This window comes from Geotrypetes seraphini, chromosome 15, assembly GCF_902459505.1.
Source record: "Geotrypetes seraphini chromosome 15, aGeoSer1.1, whole genome shotgun sequence".
NCBI lineage: Eukaryota > Metazoa > Chordata > Amphibia > Gymnophiona > Dermophiidae > Geotrypetes > Geotrypetes seraphini.
The window spans coordinates 25,348,529-25,370,268 of NC_047098.1; the positions used below are offsets into that span (position 1 = coordinate 25,348,529).

Genomic DNA, 21,740 nt, shown 5'->3' on the forward strand with positions numbered 1-21,740 from the left:
GCCAGAATAGAAGCTACAGAGTTAGTAGGAACCCATCTATTCTCCTGCTGGAGATTGAGCATGCTAGTTGACCAGAAGGCTGTACATCCAATAAGGCAAAGTTCAACTAAGTACTCTCATCTCCATCTGCTGGGAGATAGACACAACCTATTACAAGTTTCAAGTTTATTTAAAATTTGATTGTATCGCTTATAACACTTCTAAGTTATGTGCAGTTTAAAAATATTACAAGTTAAGAACATATACCAAACCAAATATGGACCAACATGATACAAAAGGGGCAGGGGTAGAATTACAATAATTATAGTAAAGAAACAAATATGGGAAGCACACATTGGGCTAGCAGGGAAAATGTCTGGAGCCTCCTTAGATTCGTGTTTCTTTAGGACGAAACATTATACATTTAATATTTAATTTTGAAAAGCGTTGCAATACGGCACAGGAAGGCCCCGGCAGGAGAAGGCTGTGAAACAGCCTGTTTAGAGTCCTGCCAATGCTGATGTTGGACGGTTTCACAGTGATATGGCAGAGGGTAGGACCCAGTGGGAGAAGACTGCAAAGCAGCCTGTTTAGAGTGCTGCAGATGCTGCTGTTTGGAGGGTGAGGAGTAGTGGCTCGTGGCCAGTAGGGGGTGATGTTTATGGGACGGTAATGGAATGGATATCAGAACATGATAGTGCAGTAATTTTGTGGAGTTTTTCTACAAAAGCGCCTGTTTTTTGTATGATTCTGGGTAATTCTAGTTAGATACCAGCATATGTGTTAGTTAAGGCCACGCCCAATAGAAGCGTATGACAAACTGATGAATAAAAATCTGAATATAAAAAAAAAGCTAAAGCCAGAAAAACACACTACAGATTAATATAAGGGAAAGAATGGTGTTCTTTTTATGTACTTTGCTGTTGGGCCAGATCATGAAGGAAACCAGGGTTACATGGAATCCATTTTGGTTCTCTGTCTTTTCTATATCTTCTCAGTCTTTGGAATCCATTTTGTTTTCCAAGTCTTTGTTCCCAGCATCGCGGTGTTAATTGATACTAGATATGCTAGCTGAGAAGAAGTATCCCAAACTAAGATATAACAGGAATTAAATATAGATATGAATGAAAATTATGAATGAATGCTTGGCCAAGCAAGTATGAATGAAGCAAATATGGATGTGTGGATGTGAAAGAATTGGTGGAAGAACATAATATATATATTTGCAACCTAAAGAAATCTTAAAGCAACATCTGGAAAAAATTAGAGTCAGACACTGTGTGTGAGACTGTCAGCTCAGGGGAAGGCAGCCCCTCTTTCAGGCTGACAACTTTTCAGCACTGAGTGTGGATGAAACTTAGCTGACAAGCAAGCTGACCAATTTTCAGCACCCTGTTAATAATTGTAGATTCTCTTGAATACGTTATAACATGTTAATGTATATTCAGAAATCAAAAGTAATTTTCTGAAACTTTGTCTAACTTTTAACCGTAGAGGAATTTCTTTGTCTAATTTTAAACACTTCCTTTGTTGATCTTTATTGGTTGAGAAACTGATGATGTCACAATGAGCCAAAAGTATATAATAGAGGATCTGGAGATCCTAAGTTGAGCTCGTTATTAGAAGGCCAGCATTTGGCAACTATAACGATCTCCCACTAATGTAATGGCTAATGCATTTATGCTGTATTCTTTTGGTGTGCCATGATTGAAGATAAAAAAACAATAAATTTACTGGCAACTTTACATTAGTGAAATTTTGCATGTTTTATTCTTTTTCACACCTTTGAGCTTGTGGCGTCAATGTACCTTGCTCAGGGAGGTATGTTGGTCTTGGGTGGGAGGGTCAGCGTGGTTCTGCTTTGGGAGGATGGGAGGGGGAGAGAGAGAGAGAGAGAGATAGAAAGATGCTCAAGGGTTTTCTGTTTCACTGGGAGGGATGGGAGAAAGGAATAGAAAGATGCTATTCAAGAGTTCTGCTGCACGGGGGGGATGGGAGGGAGGGATAGAAAGATGCTGCAGAGGGAAGGCACAAGGGGATGGGTGAGAGGGGAGGAAAGATGCTGCACATGTGGGGGAGAAAAAGGAAAGAGGATTAAGGTGGAGAAGAGGAAGGGAGAGATGATCATTGTACATGAAAAAAAAAACATCCCCCGAAAATAAGCCCCAGTGCGTTTTTTCGACCCAAAATTAATATAAGACACTGTCTTATTTTCGGGGAAACACGGTAGTTTCTGGATTCATCTGCTGCAGGAGCTAAGGAAGCACTTTTTAATGACCATTTGCAGTGTGGTCAAAAGGGAAAACCTGGGCTCACCATCTCTCACACATTATGCTACCCTGTCCCAAAATGCGCTCACCTTCAGACACCTCCATTACAGGTGCTCAGTCACCCACCATGCCACAACCCCACCAGCACAGGGCACTAAAACCTAGGCAAGTAAGTCCCTATAGAGCACCTTGTAGCACACTTCTGTCAGTGGGGTAGAATGCAAGGTCTTAGCCACTGTCTCGAAGATTTGTTGCCACTCTTATCACTCCAGTGAATCCCCAACTGTTTTCCACCCTACCATGAAAAGAAGCTTTTCATCAATAATCCCTTAATACTCTTTAATCTAGTGTACAACTCTTCAAACCCTTTATAAGGCTCGCCTATTCTTCCTGCTAATAGTTTACTTTTAACATAGTGTGCCAACTGTAAGTAATAAAATGTCTTTCTCTCTCCACTAACCCAAACTGCAGTTGAAGTTTCTGAAAAGATCTCAACAATCCTTGGGCTCCCTTAACCTGTCCCATACGATGTAGATCCCTGTACCTCCCCTCTAAAAAAAATTATATGTGGAATACCATTGCCCTGGCTGAAAAAACATTGATGCACAAAGTAGAGCGTTGCTCAAGAATAAGGACTGTGGAACTCCCAAGAAACCTGCAGGAATGGAAGAAGTTGCCATGGGATTCCTATAGGAGTATAGTCAAAATCTCTGGTGACTCCAGAATGAGGTTTGGAATGTACTGAGGGATAGATGCATAGAACTTCAGTGTTGTTCCTCTACAGTGCCAGAGAAAAGCCAGTCTTTTTTGTGACCAACACTTAACACTAACAGCATGCAAATTACAAGGATAGTTTGAAAGGTTTGGTAAATTTCCATGAGATGGCAAGTCCATTAAATCATCAATGAATATTCTGCAGAGTCTGATAAAACCTCTTTTTCTGACGGAACGAAAAAACTGGAAACTCGCTGGTCTAAGTGTATAGCCCTCGAAGGAGACTACGTTGTTTAACTTGATTTTTACCAAACTTTTCAAATTACCCTCATATATACATACTGTCAGTGTTGAACTTTAGTCATTAAAGAGATCAGAACTTCCTGGGGTATGTCCACAAGAGTTGTGCATATCCAGAGACCCTGACCAAACATCCCCCACCTCAAAGATTAAGAAAATCTCTGGCATTCTAGTGGCCAGGCCTTCATACCTCATCTTATCTCACCCAACCCTCGATCCCACATATATCTTTGGAACATACAGGAAGGATGCCTACTCCCTCCTGCTTCAGGTCTTGCCCTCTTCAAAATGGCAGCACTCTGTAGTTTTTCTCCTTATATGGTGTTTATGCCCACTTCCAGTGCATTCCAGGATGTACTGGGCAGGGGCAGGGCACTGTCATTTTGAAGAGAGCAGGCGCTGAGGCAGCCCTCTCCCTCTTATGGAACACATCCTCTATCCACCTTTTCTAGCCCTCCACCCCATGACACACACCCCAACCACTTTTCTCTAGCACCCCTCCACATCCCACCTTTCAGCAACCCTTCACCCCCACATACCACCCACCTTTTTTCCAGTCCCCCCCAAAATACTCCAGCTTGCTCTTCTATCATCATGGGCCAACTGTTCCTTTGAGCCACACTGGTCTCTGTACAGCCATACGGCTTAAAGGAACCACTGGGGACCAAGGCAACAGAAAAGGTGGAAGCAGTGAACTGTGTCTGTGCAGTTCCTCCTCTTGCCATGATGGAGTGGGGAATGTACAGGGAGGCAGCCGGAAATAAAGTGCCTGTATCACACTGCACTGCAATAGGAGACTGCACAGAAATATGCAGGGAAAGGCAAAGTTCTGCACAGTCTACAAGAAGTGGGGAATTCTGTGCAAATTTTGCAATGCGCAGTAGCACAGAATTTTCCCAGGAGTAGTACCTGTGTTGTACAAGCTATGCAAAAGACCTTAGTTTTGTTCTTGGTATAAATGCTTGCTCCTTGGGGTCCTGCAGTCAGCCTTCACAACCCTTGCAGAAGGAGTCAGGGAGTCTATCACAGTCACTGCACCGTGGTGTCATTTAAGAGACCAGACTTGGAACCCAAAGCCATGTTCTGAAAGCAGCACTGGTGCCTGGCCATATATCAAAGACTGTCAGCACAATGACCAGAACAAGTGACTTGAGGTAGGGGAAATATCCTAGATAGTTGCAAACAAAGGTTCATGGTGCCACAGCCCAACAGAGGCTAGTTCCAACTGAGCTGGAGGTCAAATGAGGGCAGAAATTTTTTTTATAAAATCCAAAAGAAATAAAAGACCCCCAGTTAGTGAAAATCAAGTTAACATACTTGTTTTATCTGCATTGCAGAAGATGGTCTCTTTTTCCCTGCTGCCAGGGCCGTGCCGTACCCACACAGAAACTACAAATGGCCTCTCCAAGTTAGTTATCACCACACCATCTGGAATTTTCACTGCTTGAGTGCCATTGAACTCAAACACCTGGTCACTGTCATGGCCATTATCAGTAGGAAGCCCAGAAGTCCAATTAGCAGTGCTGCTTGGAGGGGGAAGCAGATCCACAGTATCTGAGGAAGCACCTATAACACAATGGAAGCACAAAAAAACCCCACCATGGAATCAAAAACGTCATCATAACCTTCAACTTTTATAAGTAGTTCAGAATGCTGCAGCATGCTTAATCTTTGGTGACAATAAATTTGAGCATGTGGATATCTTTACTATGAAAATTACATTGGCTACCTTTTAAATCTTGAGTAGTGTTTAAGGTGTTAATATTTATTTTTCAAGCAATTCACCAAAAATTTATCTTTCACATGTTGTGGCATTACATCAGCCCCGTCAATTCTTAAGATCGGAGAACACAATGCATTTATCTGTTGATATATTACAGCATGTAAGGTATGCGAATACCAGAGCTATGGCTATATCAGTGAAGCTTTGGAATAATGTGGATGGACAATTGAGAATGAATAATAATTTTCAGAGTTTTAAAAAATTATTAAAAACATCTCTTTTTATAGAAGTTTTTAAAGTGGTTAAGATGCAGTGACTGAAGGAATGAAGTGATTTAATGGAAATCTTATCTATATATTGTTATATCGTGTTTTATACTGGTTTTTACTTTATAATTATGGTGCTTTTTTTGTAATCCACTTAGGTGTAAGTGGAATATAAATTTTTTAAACAAACCTTAACATGATTTTTTTTTTTAAACATAATTTTTAAAACCTTCAGTTTCAAGCTATTGCTTAAGTTCACTGCACTATAAAATCTTCCTACAATAAAGCACAAATATTTATCCATCCCACCTGTCATTCCTAGGGTATTTTATTATTTTAACAAGGTAATAGAACTTTCCTCATCCTATATTACTGGTAGTCAGTTGGGCCACCGCGTGAGCGGACTGCTGGGCGCGATGGACCTCAGGTCTGACCCAGCAGAGGCATTGCTTATGTTCTTATGTTCTAACAGAAAGATTATTGAAGGTAAAAATCTAATCATCCATTCTGTTACGTCCCTTCCAGATTCCATACTCTAGGCGACATACCAAAGCAATGGCAGTGTCTAGTGAGGAACAGAAGAGCCTGTCCACAACACCAAGGTCCCAAAAGTGGCATCAGAGCAAGCCGCCACATCTACTTGAAAAACCAGGTAAAGGCATGAAGAAAGGACCAAGTAATCGCCCTGCAAATGTTATCTGGATGAATTGCTTGAGATTCTGCTCATGAGGCAGCAACATGTCTAGCCATGTGGGCTGTAAGAGAAACTGGTGGCTGCTTACCTCGGGCAATACAAGTCGCTGAAATGATCATACGAATCCAATGGAGAACTTGCGGCAAACAATCAACTAGCAGCTCTATACGAGAAGGAGCAAAGGAAAGTCGCTCCTACTGCGGTTTACCACTGGACCACCAGGGATTCGAAAGGAATGCGGGAGACGATGGAAGGAGGTAAAACTTCTGAAAGTCATCCAGGACAGGAGGCGGGAGGGAACCCTCCTGTCCCGGCCCACCGCTGGACTACGAGTAGTTAAGGCAGGCTCGGTGGAGGCCTGTAAGGCATCGGGAGGGGGACAGGGTATAGAACCTTTCAGGGCCAGGTAGAAGGGTGGTCTGGGTGCAGAGACCAGCAGAGGAGGGAGGGGGCTGGATGCTGATCTTGGAAGGGAAGGAGGGGTGCAGAGCCTGGCAGGACAGGGAGGGAGGGGGGCTGGGTGATGAGCCTGGCAGGGAAGGGAAAGCACAGTTACTTACCATAACAGGTGTTATCCAGGGACAGCAGGCAGCTATTGTCACATATGGGTGACGTCATCAGCGGAGCCCGGATGCAGAAACTCGCAAGCAGACTTGCTTGTAAAAAACAGAAGTTTCGAGTTGACCGCACCGCGCATGCACGAGTGCCTTCCAGACCAGCGTAGGGGGCGTCTCCTCAGTTCAGATAGCTAGCAGAGAAGCCAACCAGGGGAGGTGGGTGGGTTGTGAGAATAGCTTCCTGCTGTCCCTGGATAACACCTGTTACAGTAAGTAATTGCGCTTTATCCCAGGACAAGCAGGCAGCCTATTCCAAACTAACCAGAATGGGATGGTGGGTGTTATGCCGATGGCCAGGGGGTAACTGAAACTCAACATACTACATAATATGTCTCCTCAAGTCTGCTTATCTGATCTGGGTGTTGCCAAGACAACATCAAAAGGACAGTAAGAACCAGATGGGAAGCTTGACCTTTTTGACCTGGGAGTTGCCCAAACAGCATCAAAAGGACAGTAAAACCAAACAACATCAAAGGTTTCCACAACAAGTATCTGCTATCTTGACCTCTTTGACCTGGGTGTTGTCAAAACAAAGAACACCGGGTGTGCCGAAAGAACGCTGGACCAGCTGTTTCTGTTTGTACTATGAACTCCGCAGTTTTCATCCTATATAAGACCGGAATTCTGACCCTAACATTAGAATCCAAGACGTCTCCAGGGACAGAATCCAAGATGTCTAAAGGGTCAGTCTCCTGTGTCTACCCCCCTATCAATTGCAGGGATTCCCAATTGTGAAAGAGGAGTGTTTGCCTGAGATTACGGTGATGTTATTCTATTTTTATATTCATCTATATATATAAGTATAATAAAGTGTTATTGTTTATGCTTTATATTGTCTGTGTGCTTTTCTGAGTGTCACTGATCATCCCATTTGACGGAAATAAGTGGCGGAACAATGGGAGTGTTGGCAATTTAGGAGAATTTTGTAAAACTGTTTGGCCAAACTGTCCATCCCGTCTGGAGAAAGTATGAACCAAGGACCAAGTAGCAGCCTTGCAAATTTCCTCAATAGGTTTAGATCTGAGGAAAGCTACTGAAGCTACCATTGCTCTGACTTTATGGGCTGTGACTCTACTGTGTATGGGTAATCCAGCTGGGCATAGCAGAATGAGATACAAGCAGCCATCCAGTTGGAGAGGATATGTTTAGAGATAGGATGTCCCAACTTATTTGGATCAAAGGAGACAAAAAGTTGAGGAGCAGTTCTGTGTGGTTTGGTGCGTTCCAAATAGAAGGCCAAAGCACGTTTACAGTCCAGAGTATGAAGAGCTATTTCTCCAGGATGAGAATGAGGCTTTGGAAAGAACACTGGAAGAAAATGGATTGGTTGAGATGAAATTCTGAGACCACTTTAGGGAGGAATTTAGGATGAGTACGAAGGACCACCTTGTCATGATGAAATACCGTGAAAGGTGGATCAGCAACTAAAGCTTGCAGCTCACTGACTTGGCGAGCAGAAGTGAGGGCAATGAGAAACACCACTTTCCAAGTGAGATACTTCAGATGAGCCTTGTCAATTGGTTCAAATGGAGGCTTCATCAGTTGAGCAAGAACAACATTGAGGTCCCAAACCACAGGAGGCGGTTTGAGAGGAGGTTTAACACTGAAAAGTCCTTTCATGAATCTGGAAACCACCGGATGAGCAGATAGGGGTTTCCCTTCAATAGGCTGATGGAAAGCAGCAATTGCACTAAGGTGGACTTGGAGCGATGTAGACTTGAGGCCAGAAGTTGATAAGTGCAAAAGATAATCCAAAACAGAAGATAAGGAGGAATGTTGGGGCTCCTTATCATGAGAAAAACACCACGTAGAAAATCTAGTCCATTTTTGGTGATAGCATTGTCTAATGGTAGGTTTCCTAGAAGCCTCTAAAATGTCTGAGACAGGTTGAGGAAAACTACAGAGGAGTCATGTTGAGAGGTACCAAGCTGTCAGGTGTAGAGACTGCAGGTTGTGATGAAGGAGAGATCCTTGACTCTGTGTAAGCAGAGATGGAAAAACTGGTAGCAGGTATGGCTCCCTGCTGCTGAGTTGAAGTAGAAGGGAGTACTAAGGTTGTCTCGGCCACCGAGAAGCAATCAGAATCATGACCAGAGTCTTGAGAATGAGAGGAAATGGAGGGAATGCATATAGGAAGAGATTCGTCCATTCCAGAAGAAAAGCATCTGCCTCGAGGCGATGAGGAGAGTATATCCTGGAGCAGAACTGAGGCAGTTTGTAGTTGTGGGGAGCTGCAAAGAGGTCTATCTGAGGCATTCCCCACTGTGAAAAAATGTGATGAAGAGGCGAGGAATGGAGGGTCCATTCGTGAGGTTGCAGAAGACAACTGAAGTTGTCTGCCAAGCAATTTTTTGCTCCTTGGATGAAGATCCCGTCCCTCCCTGTTTGTTGACATAATACATGGCGACTTGGTTGTCCGTCCGAATGAGGACTACCTGGTCTTGAAGATGTTGAAAAGCGGTGAGAGCCTTGAAAATCGCTCTGAGTTCCAACAGAGTTATGTGACATTGACGATCTGTAGTGGTCCAGTGACCTTGTGTACGGAGACCATCGAGATGAGCGCCCCAAGCGTAGGTCGAAGAATCTGTCGTGAGGACCTTCTGATGAGGGGACGTTTGAAAAAGCAAGCCTCTGGAAAGATTGGAAGAGAGCATCCACCAACGGAGAGACTGCTTCAAAGAAGGAGTGACTGTTATGTGTTGAGAAAATGGATCGCAAGCTTGCGTCCATTGAGAAGCCAGAGTCCACTGAGGAATTCTGAGGTGAAGTCTGGCAAAAGGAGTCACCTGTACTGTGAGGCCATGTGACCTAGTAGTACCATCATGTGTCTCGCTGAGATGCAAGAGCGGGAAGAAACTGCATGACAGTGTTGAAGTAGAGCTTCCAGACGTTGTTGTGGAAGGAATGCTCTGAGTTGGATAGTATCCAAAACGATGAATTGTAGATTCTGTGAGGGCTGAAGTTGGGATTTGGGAAAGTTGATTTCGAATCCCAAACTTTGTAGGAACCAGGTAGTCCGTTGGGTCGCTACAATAACCCCCGGAGATGTTGAATCTTGGATGAGCCAGTCGTCGAGGTAGGGAAATACCTGAAGACCATGTTTCCTTAGAGTTGCTGCTACCACTACCAGGCACTTGGTGAACACCCTGGGAGATGAAGCCAGGCCGAAGGGCAGCACTCTGTAATGAAAATGCAGATTCTCCACCCAAAATCTGAAGTATTGACGGGAGGCCGGATGAATGGGAATATGAGTGTAGGCCTCCTTGAGATCCAGAGAGCACAACCAGTCGTTCTGCTTGAGAAGGGGATATAGGGATGCCAAGGGATAACATGCAAAATTTTTCTTTGACCAAAAATTGGTTGAGAGCCCTGAGATCCAGAATGGGTCGCAGATTGCCTGTCTTCTTCGGAACAAAGAAGTAACGGGAGTAAAACCCCCTGTTCTGCTGTTCCAAAGGAACTGGTTCGATGGCATGGAGACGAAGCAGAGCTTGAGCTTCCAGAAGAAGAAGGGCGGTCTGGGATGGACTGGAAGGATACTCTTTTGGAGGAAGGTCTGGAGGAACCTGAGTGAAATGAAGAGAGTATCCTTCCTTGATGATGGTCAGCACCCAGAGGTCGGAGGTAATTGTCGTCCATCGGTGGTAAAAATGATAGAGATGACCTCCTATAGGGGGAAAAGAAGTCAGAGTCAAAACGGTGGAGGTTATGCTCTGTCAAAAAGCTTGTGTAGCCTTAGGTGCAGCAGAAGGTTGAGATTTTTGTTGCTTCTGAGGCTGCTGTTGCTTAGGAGGAGGACAATTGTAAGGGGCCGTCCTTGGAGCAAAACGCCTCTGACTATATAGGAGGAGGACGTGTAGTTTTGGCAGGAGCTGGCTTTGGCTTAGATCTGACAATAGAAGCAAAGGATTTTTCATGTTCAGACAATTTCTTGGTGGCTGCCTCTATAGATTCATCAAAGAGGTCATTGCCTGCACAAGGAATATTAGCCAAGTGGTCCTGAAGATTAGGGTCCATGTCAATGGTACGAAGCCAGGCAAGGCGACGCATGGCTACAGAGCAAGCAGCCGCCCGGGCAGACAACTCAAAGGCATCATAAGACGACTGAAGGAGATGTAATCTGAGTTGTGATAAAGAAGCAATGACTTCTTGAAATTCAAAGTGTTTATGAGTATTCAAATAACTCAGAAATTTAGGTAAAAGAGTTATGAGGAACTCAAAATAAGTAATAAAATGAAAATTATAATTGAGGACTCTAGAGAACATCATAGAATTTTGATAGATGCGAAGTCCAAATTTGTACATAGTTTTCCCTTCCCTTCCAGGAGGAACAGTGGCATAAACCTTGGAAGGATAGGACCTCTTTAACCTTTTCCTATCGTAATAAATTTTACGTTACGCTGGTTCCAATCATAATTATTTTAGCAAAGTTTTGTATTATTCACTGTTATCATTTACGGCTATTGTAAACATAATGTAAATAAGTCATAAGTCTGTAAATTCAAATATTTTGTGTTCCTGGCTCTTTATTAGTCCATACAGAATGTTTATCCACTGTCTATGTCATTTTTGGAATGTCCCGTCATCTGGGACACACGATAGGAAAAGGTTAAGGAGGACTCCACAAGCAGGGATTGATGAGATAACTGTGAGTTGTCAAACCCTTTACGATGTACAGTTTTATACCTAGAGTCCAATTTGCCTGGAACAGCTGGTATGGTATAAGGGGTCTCCAGGCATCTGGCAAAAATCTGAGACAAAAGCTTGTGAAAAGGAAGCTTAAGTGACTGCCGGAGGTTGAGGTAGATGCATGACTTCACGGTACTCCTTAGAGTATTTGGAACCAGCATCTAATTGAAGATCCAAGTCAGCCATCTGACAAAGAAAAGATGAGAAAGATAGCTGATCCGCCAATGCTTTGCCTCGAGAAGGACTCGAGGACGTCGAAGCAGCCTGGGTCAAAGATGAAGCTTCGGCAGGAAAAAAGGTATCAAGACTTGGACGAAGCAATCAAAACCACTGCTACCTCGAGGTGTGGAAGTGGAGACCTCGATCGAGGAGTCGGCGGTCTAGTCGAAGTAAGAGTAGATCGAGGCTTAATTGAAGAGGGAAGTTCTTTAGAAGAACTATGCCTGGAAGTATGCCTCAATGAAGGCCTCGATCGTCGGTGAGAACGGTGCTTGGAAGCAGATCTCGAAGATCGAGGAGACTTCGCCTCAGAGACAGAAGCAGCCGATGCCACCAAAGAATGGATAGGACTGGAGGCTGTAGATCGAAGCTCCAGAGGCTTGATGGAGGAACCTCGATGCACTCCCAAAGACTGCTCCTTGTATAGAGTGTGAGGATTCCTGCCGAGGCACTTACAAAGATTCTGCTCCTTGCTTCACGTGCATAGATGCCAGACCAGACACTCGCAGAGACTCTTCTCCCTGCAAAGAGTGTGTAAGCTCAACTGAGACAAAGGAAGCGACTCGACCTCGTGGGAGTCTGCAGAATGCCCAGGCTGGATGAGAGGAAGAAGCTTCGGTCCCATATTAGTAAGGAACTGAATGAATTGCTTCTCCAACATGGTCTGGAAAGAAGCTGGCAAGGATGGATCCGCATCTGAAACCGGACCACCTGCTTTGGCTGGAGGTTCCACCGAGGCAGTGTAAATGTGCTTCGACTTGGAAGTCTTAGGCACTTTAAGAACCACCGCTGGAACTTTCTGCTGAGCTGTCTGACCTGAGGCAACAGGGGAAGATACAGCAGATGTCGTCGAAGAGAGAGCCGCTGCAAACGATGAAAGTCTGATGAGGCTCGAGGTGGAAGCAGTAGAAGCAAGAGGAGTCTCGGTCGAAGGTGAGGCCGAGGTCGCTTTCGAAGTCTAGGGATCGGAGGAAGAATCCATCCCGAAGAGCTTCGCCACCAAAAGACGACGACGTTTAAGGGCTCGAAGTTGAAGAATAGCACAACGCTCGCATGACTTCGGTTGGTGATCCGGCCCAAGGCACTTGAGGCACCGACGTGTGGGTCCGTATGGGAAATCGCACGCTGGCACTGGCTACACTTCTTGAAGCTCGTTACTGGCCGGGACATAGGAGGAAAAATGGCCGCCGCAAAATCGAAGCCCTTGGGCTGTGGCCGAGCAGCCTGCCCTGGCAGTCGGACGGAAGATTGAAAAATTTTTTTTAAAACTATAAATATAAGAAATAAAGAACAGCGATTTGTGAAGAAAAAATACAAACCGCGGTTCAGAGAAGGCACAAAGTACCGAAGTTAAACGCAGAGAGTCAAAGACGGACTTCTCGGCTCCGGAAAACTGAGAACTGAGGAGACGCGCCCTACGCTGGGCGGGAAGGCACTCGCGCATGCGTGGTGCGGTCGACTCGAAACTTCTGTTTTTTTCAAGCAAGTCTGCTTGCGAGCTTCCGCATCCGGGCTCCGCTGATGATGTTACCCATATGTGAGAATAGCCTGCCTGCTTGTCCTGGGATAACATGAATATTAACCTCCCGGTTTATATTTGAGTCAACCCTTTTTCGGGGGGGGGGGGGAGTTATCTTGGTTCATTATTTGGGTCTGTTTATATTTGAGTATATACGGTACTCTACCAAATGCCTTTCCTGCATCAAAACTAATCAGCAGAGGAAGCTCATTCTTAACTATTTCTAAGAAGGCCTGGAATATGCAGATGTTCTTCACTGTATACCTATTTCACACAAATCATATCTGTATGTCAGTTATATAACTTGGACCAACTGGAAATGCTTCTTTATGCTCTGGAAACTTCGAACAGTTAAGATCTTATTTTAACAATAACCCATTTAGGTTACAAGTTGCTCTTCTTTTTTTTTATTTATTTTTCATTTGCCTGTTGTAGTCTGTTCCTCCTACACTCAAGGTTCTCTTCCTGGAGAGGAAACAGACCACTCTTTATCAAGTGGGAGTCAGGTAGAAGACCCAGTCACTTGAGTTTAGAAAAGTCCATAAGCCATTATTAAGATGGACTTGGGAAAATCCACTGCTTAGTTCTAGGATAAGCAGAATAAAATCTCTGTTTTACTCTTTTGGGATCTTGCCTGGTATTTGTAACCTGGGTTTGCCATGGTTGGAAACAAAATACTGGGCTTAAAGAACCTTCAGTCAGATCCAGTATGGCAAAGCTTATGTTCTTATCTAGTTAACTTTAAGACAAAAGGCACATCTGGACATTACCATGCCAAGGACAAACAAAATGCTACAGAAACTCACCACAAAGCCTGTGCATGGACTTTTCCGAGTAGGTATCTCGGTCACATCCTTTCCCAATGTGATTGGTCTCCAGTTCAACTTTTGCCTGTATAGATGTTATTGGTTCATCACAAGTGTCCAGGTGTATGTTGGGAAATAAAGTCAGAGAGCCTGTACCAGGTTCATATTCTATTCTTTTACTCCAGCCTAAAATAATGGGACAAATAAAGCAAACCTTAGAAATTAAACATTTTCAGTGTTAAATAGCAGCCCTCTAGAAGAAGGGAAGAAATATGCAGTAATTAAGTACCTTGCCAGCGAGGCTTGCATATAGGTTTAATGTAGATTTTAACCAGAACATCTTCAGTTGTCCTCTTCTTACCACAATCATAGGCAGTGACTGCAAGCTTATACTGCCGATCATTCCCATAGTCCAGCTTTTCTGTGTTCTTAATATAACCTAGTAAAAGAGGATATGGAAATTCTATTTAGCTAATAGTTTATGTAAGAAGCAATGACAAAAAAAAAGGAAGAAGGGATATCCACCTGTCTTCCACTGAAAAAAAAATAAGAACATAAGAATAGCCTTAATGGGTCAAACAAATGGTCCATCTAGCCCAGTGATGTGGGTGATAATTTTATATACTCATTTGCGCAGTTTAAGATACAAAATTAAATCAAAGTTAAGTAGAAGTTTGATACCTGTTAATTCTCACAAGTTTCCAATCTATCACAACTTCTGAAAGGCTCACAATTTTGCTGTTATTCCAACAATCTTGGTTCTTTTGTAAAATTTTTTGAAGTTATCTTCCATCACACAGAAGCTATTTTTGGCTACTTCAGTTTGATTTTCTTGCTGCACAATTCTGTCCTCATCTTACCTAAGCCATGTTGCTTGTCTCTTAAGCCCTTTTTTTAACCTCATTGATAGATGTAGCTGATCTTCGGACTACCAGTCAGACTCCACTGTCTAACTATGCCTCCACCCCAGCGGATCACCGGATGTGCACCAGGATAGGCAGAGGTGCAAAAATACAGCCGGAACGCTGTGGAACACCACTGAGCCCCCCCCCCTTAAACGTGCCTGTCTGCACTCAATCCCTGCTTAACAGAAGATGAGACTACTTCAGAGACGGCCCTGTGCTCCAAGGAAAACTATGCAGACTAGCTAACAGGTACCCAAAAGGGATCGGCCTGTCAGCTACAGACTGAAGTCTGTGAATTCTCAAGACTGTAGAGGGCACTAAACCGATCAGTGAAGTACTATAGGAGGCAGATTGAAAAATCCAGAGTTGATTCCTTCTGCAGAGTATGCGAATATAGGGAAATAACCCTATTGTCTACAATGTCTCACCTATTGCACTGGAAAAAAGGTTAGGGCTCTTCAGCTTGGAAAAGAGATGGCTGAGGGGAGATATGATTGAAGTCTACAAAATCCTGAGTGGAGTAGAACGGGTACAAGTGGATCGATTTTTCATTCCATCAAAAATTACAAAGACTAGGGGACACTCGAAGCTACAGGGAAATACTTTTAAAACCAATAGGAGGAAATTTTTAAAAAATTTTCACTCAGAGAATAGTTAAGCTCTGGAACGCATTGCCAGAGGATGTGGTAAGAGTGGATAGCGTAGCTGGTTTTAAAAAAGGTTTGGACAAGTTCCTGGAGGAAAAGTCCATAGTTTGTTATTGAGAAAGGCATGGGGGAAGCCACTGCTTGCCCTGTATCGGTAGCATGGAATATTGCTACTCCTTGGGTTTGGGACAGGTACTAGTGTCCTGGATTGGCCACCGTGAGAACGAGCTACTGGGCTTGATGGACCATTGGTCTGACCCAGTAAGGCTATTCTTATATTTCCATTAATTTACTTACCACAGAAGTCAGACTTTACCAGCCTTTAATTCCCTACTTCTTCCTTACTTCCACTTTTGTGAAGAGGGACCACATCTGCCCTTCTCCAGTTCTCCGGTACCACTCCTGACTCTAGAGAGTCATTGAAAAGGTCAGTTAGCGGAGCCACCAGAACTTCCCTAAGTTCCTGCAGACCCTTGGATATACACTATGCGGCACCATTGCTTTGTCTACCTTTATTTTAGCTAGCTCCTCAAGAACACAACCCTCTGAAAATCGAACAGGGTCTAAGACGCCTCCATCCCTATTCACGTTTGTCTTCTGCAGTCCCACTCCCGGCGCTTCAGCCGTGAACACTGAACAGAAATATTTGTTAAGCAATTCAACCTCTTCTTTATCAGCTTCTACATATTTCTCCCCTTTACCATATTTCTCCCCTTCACCTTTCACAATGCCACTTTTGCACCTTCACCTTTGAGTCTCACAATGCCACTTTTGTACTTTTTCCAATCACTAATATAGTGTATCTAGTCCCACAAGCAGTTTATTCCAGCATAAATGTATGTCCAAAATACTGTGTTCTCTTGGTGATCTACAAATCTTATACATTCTAATGATCATTTATCAGCATTCACAACACAGATACTGATTCTACATTTCCAATCTAATCTCGTTCACAGCCACAATTCTCTTCAGTCGGTCACCAATAATTTTTTGTACCTGATTTCCTACTTCAAATAATTAGTTACATGCATATCACAGATTGTAAGCTTATACAACACTACACAAGGCAAAGCATGTGATTTACACAGTCCCTTGTCTTTAAACTTGGTTAAATGATTTAGTCAAGAACACAGATTTAGTGAAGCAATAATCTGAAATCTCACCGTCGTTATTTATGGTGAAGGGTACATCTGGTGTTACAATTTCATAGCTGCAGATCTGGCTGAACTGAGGAGAGCAGTCTGCATCCACTGCTTCCACTTTCAAAATGCTGTCATATTTCTTTCCTTCACTGACTGTGGCTTTGTAAGACTTTTCCTTAAACACAGGTGCATATTCATTCACATCATTCACTTGAATATGTACTGTTGCTCTGCAAGCAGAATCAAACACCCAGATTTTAATACAATCATAAAAGAAGAACAGAATTCAGAATTATGCTATATCCACTTGATGCCTTTCTGGAATTATTCTAAAGGCCACAGTGATTCAACATATCTAGGAAATTTGATTATGAAGAGTTTGAGATTTACCTTAACAAGAAACCAAATTTACTTTTTTTCATTCATTTATGTTTTATCTAAGCACTAGGTGGATTACAAATTAACATATATACTGTAGCTCCACAATCACCATATAACATAGATATTACAAACAGATAATAGATTAAGCAAAGATGCTTACCTACAACAGATGTTCTCCGAAGATAGCAGGTATACATAATCGCTTAGAATTTGTATAAGCGATAGCATCAAATTTTAATAAAAACTTGAAACTTGATATATTCTCACATGTGGGTGACGTCATTCATGGAATCCATTACAGATACATACCAAGTTAACCGTCACTTTAAATTTTAAGTACCTGGAAGACCAAGCTTTGCTTGGGAAAGTGGGCTGTGTGATTATGATGGGGTTGCTTTTTGAACTATAAGACATCAACCTTTAGACTATTGGTTGCTGCAGGGGAGAGGGAAGCGGATACATAGCTACAGAGAGGGTGCCTTAGCAACTTTGAGTCTTACTTTTTCCTGCAACCTATTGGCTGGCTAAGATTCTTTAGGAATGGCTGACTAATGTGCTGCAGTTCTTTGTATCAGTTTCCATGATTCGCCCAGCTTCTATCATCTCCAGCTATGTTCTCCCTTTTACATTCCATATCTGTTTCCTCAGCCCCTGCTTTGTTCATTAGCCAGCCAATAAGCTCTAGAGGAGACAGGACCAATAGGTTATGATACATCATCATTCAGCAATGCTTTTGCCTGCAGCCTATTGGCTGGCTAAGCTTCCTTAGGAATAAGTGATCAAATGACTGCAGGGGGAGGCGGGAGCAGTAACTATAGAGACTGCATCATTGATCACCTTGACGGACACAATCTGATGAGGACCAGCCAGCACAGGTTGTTCACCCTCTCTCCAAGGTAGAGAGAACAAAAGGGTACTCTCTAAAGATAAAAGGGGATCGATTCCGTACAAACGTAAGGAAGTTCTTCTTCACCCAGAGAGTGGTGGAAAACCGAAACGCTCTTCCAGAGGATGTTACAGGGGAAAACACCCTCCAGGGATTCAAGATAAAGTTAGACAAGTTCCTGGTGAACCAGAACGTACGCAGGTAAAGCTAGTCTCAGTTAGGACACTGGTCTTTGACCAAAGGGCCGCCACGTGAACGGACTGCTGGGCACGATGGACCACTGGTCTGTCCCAGAAGCGGCAATTCTTATGCCTTAAAGCTGGGGTGTCCAACCTTTTGGCTTCCCTGGGCTGCATTGGCCGAAAAACATTTTTCTGGGGCCGCACAAACGCTGCAGCAAGACAGAGGAGGAAGCCGGCAAGACGGTAAACACCTGGGGGCAGCAGAGGAAAACACTGCATCGTTCTCCACCGGGGGTCGCACAAAATACTTCATGGGGCCTCAGGTTGGACACCCCTGCCTTAAAGCAACCTTCAGATTCTGTTTTTCCCCTGCAGCCTGTTGGATGGCTAAGCTTCCTCAGGAATGTCTCAACAATGGGTTGCAGTTATGTTTGTATCACTTTCCATGCTTCCCCGACCAGCAGTGACTGATGGGAGAGCTGGGAGCCCTCAAACCCCTTATGATGCACCGTGCGGTACCTGGCATCCAGTTTGCCAGGAACGGCAGGAATGGAGTACGGTATTTCAAAACATCGCATGAAGGTTTGGTCGAGGAGTTTGTGTAGAGGCAGGCGACGAGACTCAGCAGGAGGATGAGGCAGATGCATGGTATCCGGGTATTCCTTGGAGTATCGGGAACCCGAGTCCAAGGTGATGTCGAGATCATCCGCCATCTGCCGTAAAAAAGATGAAAAAGACAGCTGGTCTGCCAAGACAGGACGCTGGGACGGACTTGATGAAGTCGAGGCCTCCTGATCCAAGGAAACATGGGATCGACAAGGAGAGAAAGATCCATAGGCATCCTCGAACTCCGGGCCCGGAGGAGGAGAGATATCCGAAGCTGAATACCCCACACGAGGAAGTAGAATGCCTAGACGAATGCCTCGAAGAATGCCTGGAATGGTGCCCCTCCCTGTGTCTCGAAGGAGATCTGGAACGGCGACGCCCAGATGGCTCCCCAGAGGCTTCCAATGAATAGATGGGGCTGGAGGCCGTAGAGCGAAGCGGAGGATGGGCCGACGCCTCTCGAGCAGCAGTCCATGGGTCGAGAGATGGCTTGGCATGGAAGGGACTCCGGAAGAATTCCTCCTGACGACACCTAGGGCTTCGACTACCCGAAGGCACATCCCAATTTTCTTCGTCCGGGACGGGGATGGGTTCCAGAGGCGGCATGTCACTAAACGAAGCGCGCCTCGATGAACTGGTGGCCAAGCGCCGCTCCTCCTCCCCAAGCAGTGAGAGCGAGCGGCGAGGCGGAGGAGGAGGGGGCAGCTCGGCCCCCCCCCCCCGAGGAGGTTCTGTATGCCCATGGATTGTGGCAAGCCACTTGGGCCCCATGGTTGTCATTATTTCAATGAATTGGGCCTCCATGATCGACCGCAGCGAAGCCGCCAAGGGGGGAGCCGCACTTGAAGTGGGACCTCCTGTACGGTCTTCGTGGTCCCGAGTGGCCGAGTGCTTAGCCTTAGAAGCCTTAGGCACTTTAATAACCACTGGGGGAATGGTCTGAGGAGGTACCTGATCTGAGGAGACTGAAGAAGGCACCGGAGCAGGAGGCGGGGTTGAAGCTGGAACGAAGGAGGCCGGCTTCAGTAGACCCGATGTAGCAGGAGTAGATGACAACTTCGCAGGCGAAGGTGAAGCACCGGTCGAAGTCGAAGGTTCCTTGGAAGCATCCATCGCGAACATTGACTCCCACAGAAAACAGCGACGCTTGAAAGCACGTGCTGTTAGAGTGGAACAAGGCCTGCACGATTTCGGAAGATGTTCCGGCCCGAGACACTGCAAACAGCGTCGATGCGAGTTCGTCAACGAAATCGCGTGCTGGCACTTGATACACTTCTTAAAACCGGTGATAGGCCGGGACATAGGCCGAAAAAGCTCCGCCGCTAGATCGAAGGAGCGGGGCCCCAACCACGCGGCCGACCCGGTCGAATCTTTGGAAAAAAATTTATTTAAAAAAAATAATAAAACGACAGAAGAAAACACACGATTATGAGAAATTAAACTCAAAACAGCGGCACTAGAAGGCAAGAATACGGGTTCACTCAGCGCAGAGAGTTGAAGCAAACTTCTTAGCTCCGCGGAAAAAAAAGAACTGAGGAGACACGCCCGGTGCATCGGGCGGGAAGGCACTCGCGCATGCGCGGTGCGGGCATCTCGAAACTTCTGAAGTTTCTTCAAGCAAGTATGCTTGTGAGACGTCCGCATCGGGGCTCTGTCGGATGACATCACCCACTAGTGAGAATACCTGCCTGCTTGTCCTGGGATAAATATAAGTCTACCAAACCCCCCAACCCTATTGTACTGCCATATAGGTGGCACCTGCAGCCATAAGGGCTATTGGAGTTGTAGACAAGTGGGTATAACAGGTTTTAGGGGTCTTTTGGAGGCTCACCATGACCTATAAGGGAGTTCTGGTGAGATGTTTATGTGGCACCTTTTTTGTGAAGTTCACAACAGCCCCACTGATCTCTTGCTACATCTGAGTGGCCAGTCCATCACATTGCCGTACAGTGAAAGATTGGAGAAACTGGGCCTCTTCTCCCTTGAAAAGAGGAGCCTGAAAGGGTACATGATCGAAACATTCAAAATACTGAAGGTAATAGACTTAGTAAATAAAGACAGATTGTTCACCCTCTCCAAGGTAGGGAGAACGAGAGGGCACTCTCTAAAGTTGAAAAGGGATAGATTCCATACAAACGTAAGGAAGTTCTTCTTCACCCAGAGAATGGAAGAAAACTGGAACGGCCTTCCGGAGTCTATTATAGGGGAAAACACCCTCCAGGGATTCAAGACAATGTCGGACAAGTTCCTGCTAAACTTGAATGTACGCAGATGAGACTAGACTCATTTAGAGCACTGGTCTTTGACCTGGGGGCTGCTGCGTGAGTGGACTGCTGGGCACAATGGACCACTGGTCTGACCCAGCAGCGGCAATTCTTATGTTCTTATTGCTGGCCCCTCCCATGTCCAAAAGGTCTTGTTCTGGGCATTTGGGACTTGGACGATTATGTGGTATAAAGATAGACGCACTGGCGGTCTGGATGATCAAATAGTCAATTTTCAGGAAAAAAATATTTGGATGTACTGAAGACCACCTGTTATTATGACCTTCACCAACTGACCTCACGACAACCCAATATGCTGGTATAAGTAATATACATTTTATTAATAATCAATAACAGTTTACAAGATCAAGTCTTTCAGCATCAAGCGTGTCTGTCCTCCCTAAGCCATCAAAAGACTGTCCTTTTCTGACAGTCTGAGACCACGTTGGTACATAGTATGTGTTTGATTATTATTGGACATACACAGTTTGTCATAATGGTTATTTTTCTTATTATTTCATTAATTGGGCAATATTTTTACTTTCCTAAGTCATATTGCGTATGATATCCTGTTTATCAAAAGGTTCTTATCTATTTCCCGACATATGTCTTTTTAATATCAAGGTTCTTCAATTTTCCAAGCAAGGTCCGCCCATTCCAGAACTTATGTGTAAAGTAATCAATTTTATATTCTTGATTAGGATATGTGGTAATCCCCTTCTGTTCTAAGGCTGGTAATTTTATTCTCACAAATAAGATTCTCTATTTTTATACTTCAGCAGATGTTTGCCAGTTACTGTATGAAGGATGGGTTCCGCTTGACTTGCTAATTTTAGCAAAGACAGAAATTGTGAGAACTGTTATGTTTCAAAGTATTTTCAGGCCTGTAAAATGTATTGTCTTATTTTATTAATCTGGGGATTTCAGGGGG

The 21,740-nt window shown here is 44.4% G+C and overlaps 1 protein-coding gene across 5 annotated transcripts in view; it reads right to left on the reverse strand.

The window, feature by feature from the left end:
- The window catches only part of CLSTN1 (calsyntenin 1), a 117,862-nt gene that overhangs the window by 44,946 nt on the left and 51,176 nt on the right, over positions 1-21,740 (reverse strand). For all 5 annotated transcript variants that reach the window (XM_033921645.1, XM_033921643.1, XM_033921647.1 and 2 more), the window contains 4 exons: positions 16,512-16,720; positions 14,086-14,235; positions 13,797-13,982; positions 4,581-4,829 (listed from right to left, as the gene is read on the reverse strand). In XM_033921645.1, coding sequence (XP_033777536.1) covers positions 4,581-4,829; positions 13,797-13,982; positions 14,086-14,235; positions 16,512-16,720 — 794 coding nt within the window. The remainder of the gene's footprint in view (positions 1-4,580; positions 4,830-13,796; positions 13,983-14,085; positions 14,236-16,511; positions 16,721-21,740) is intronic.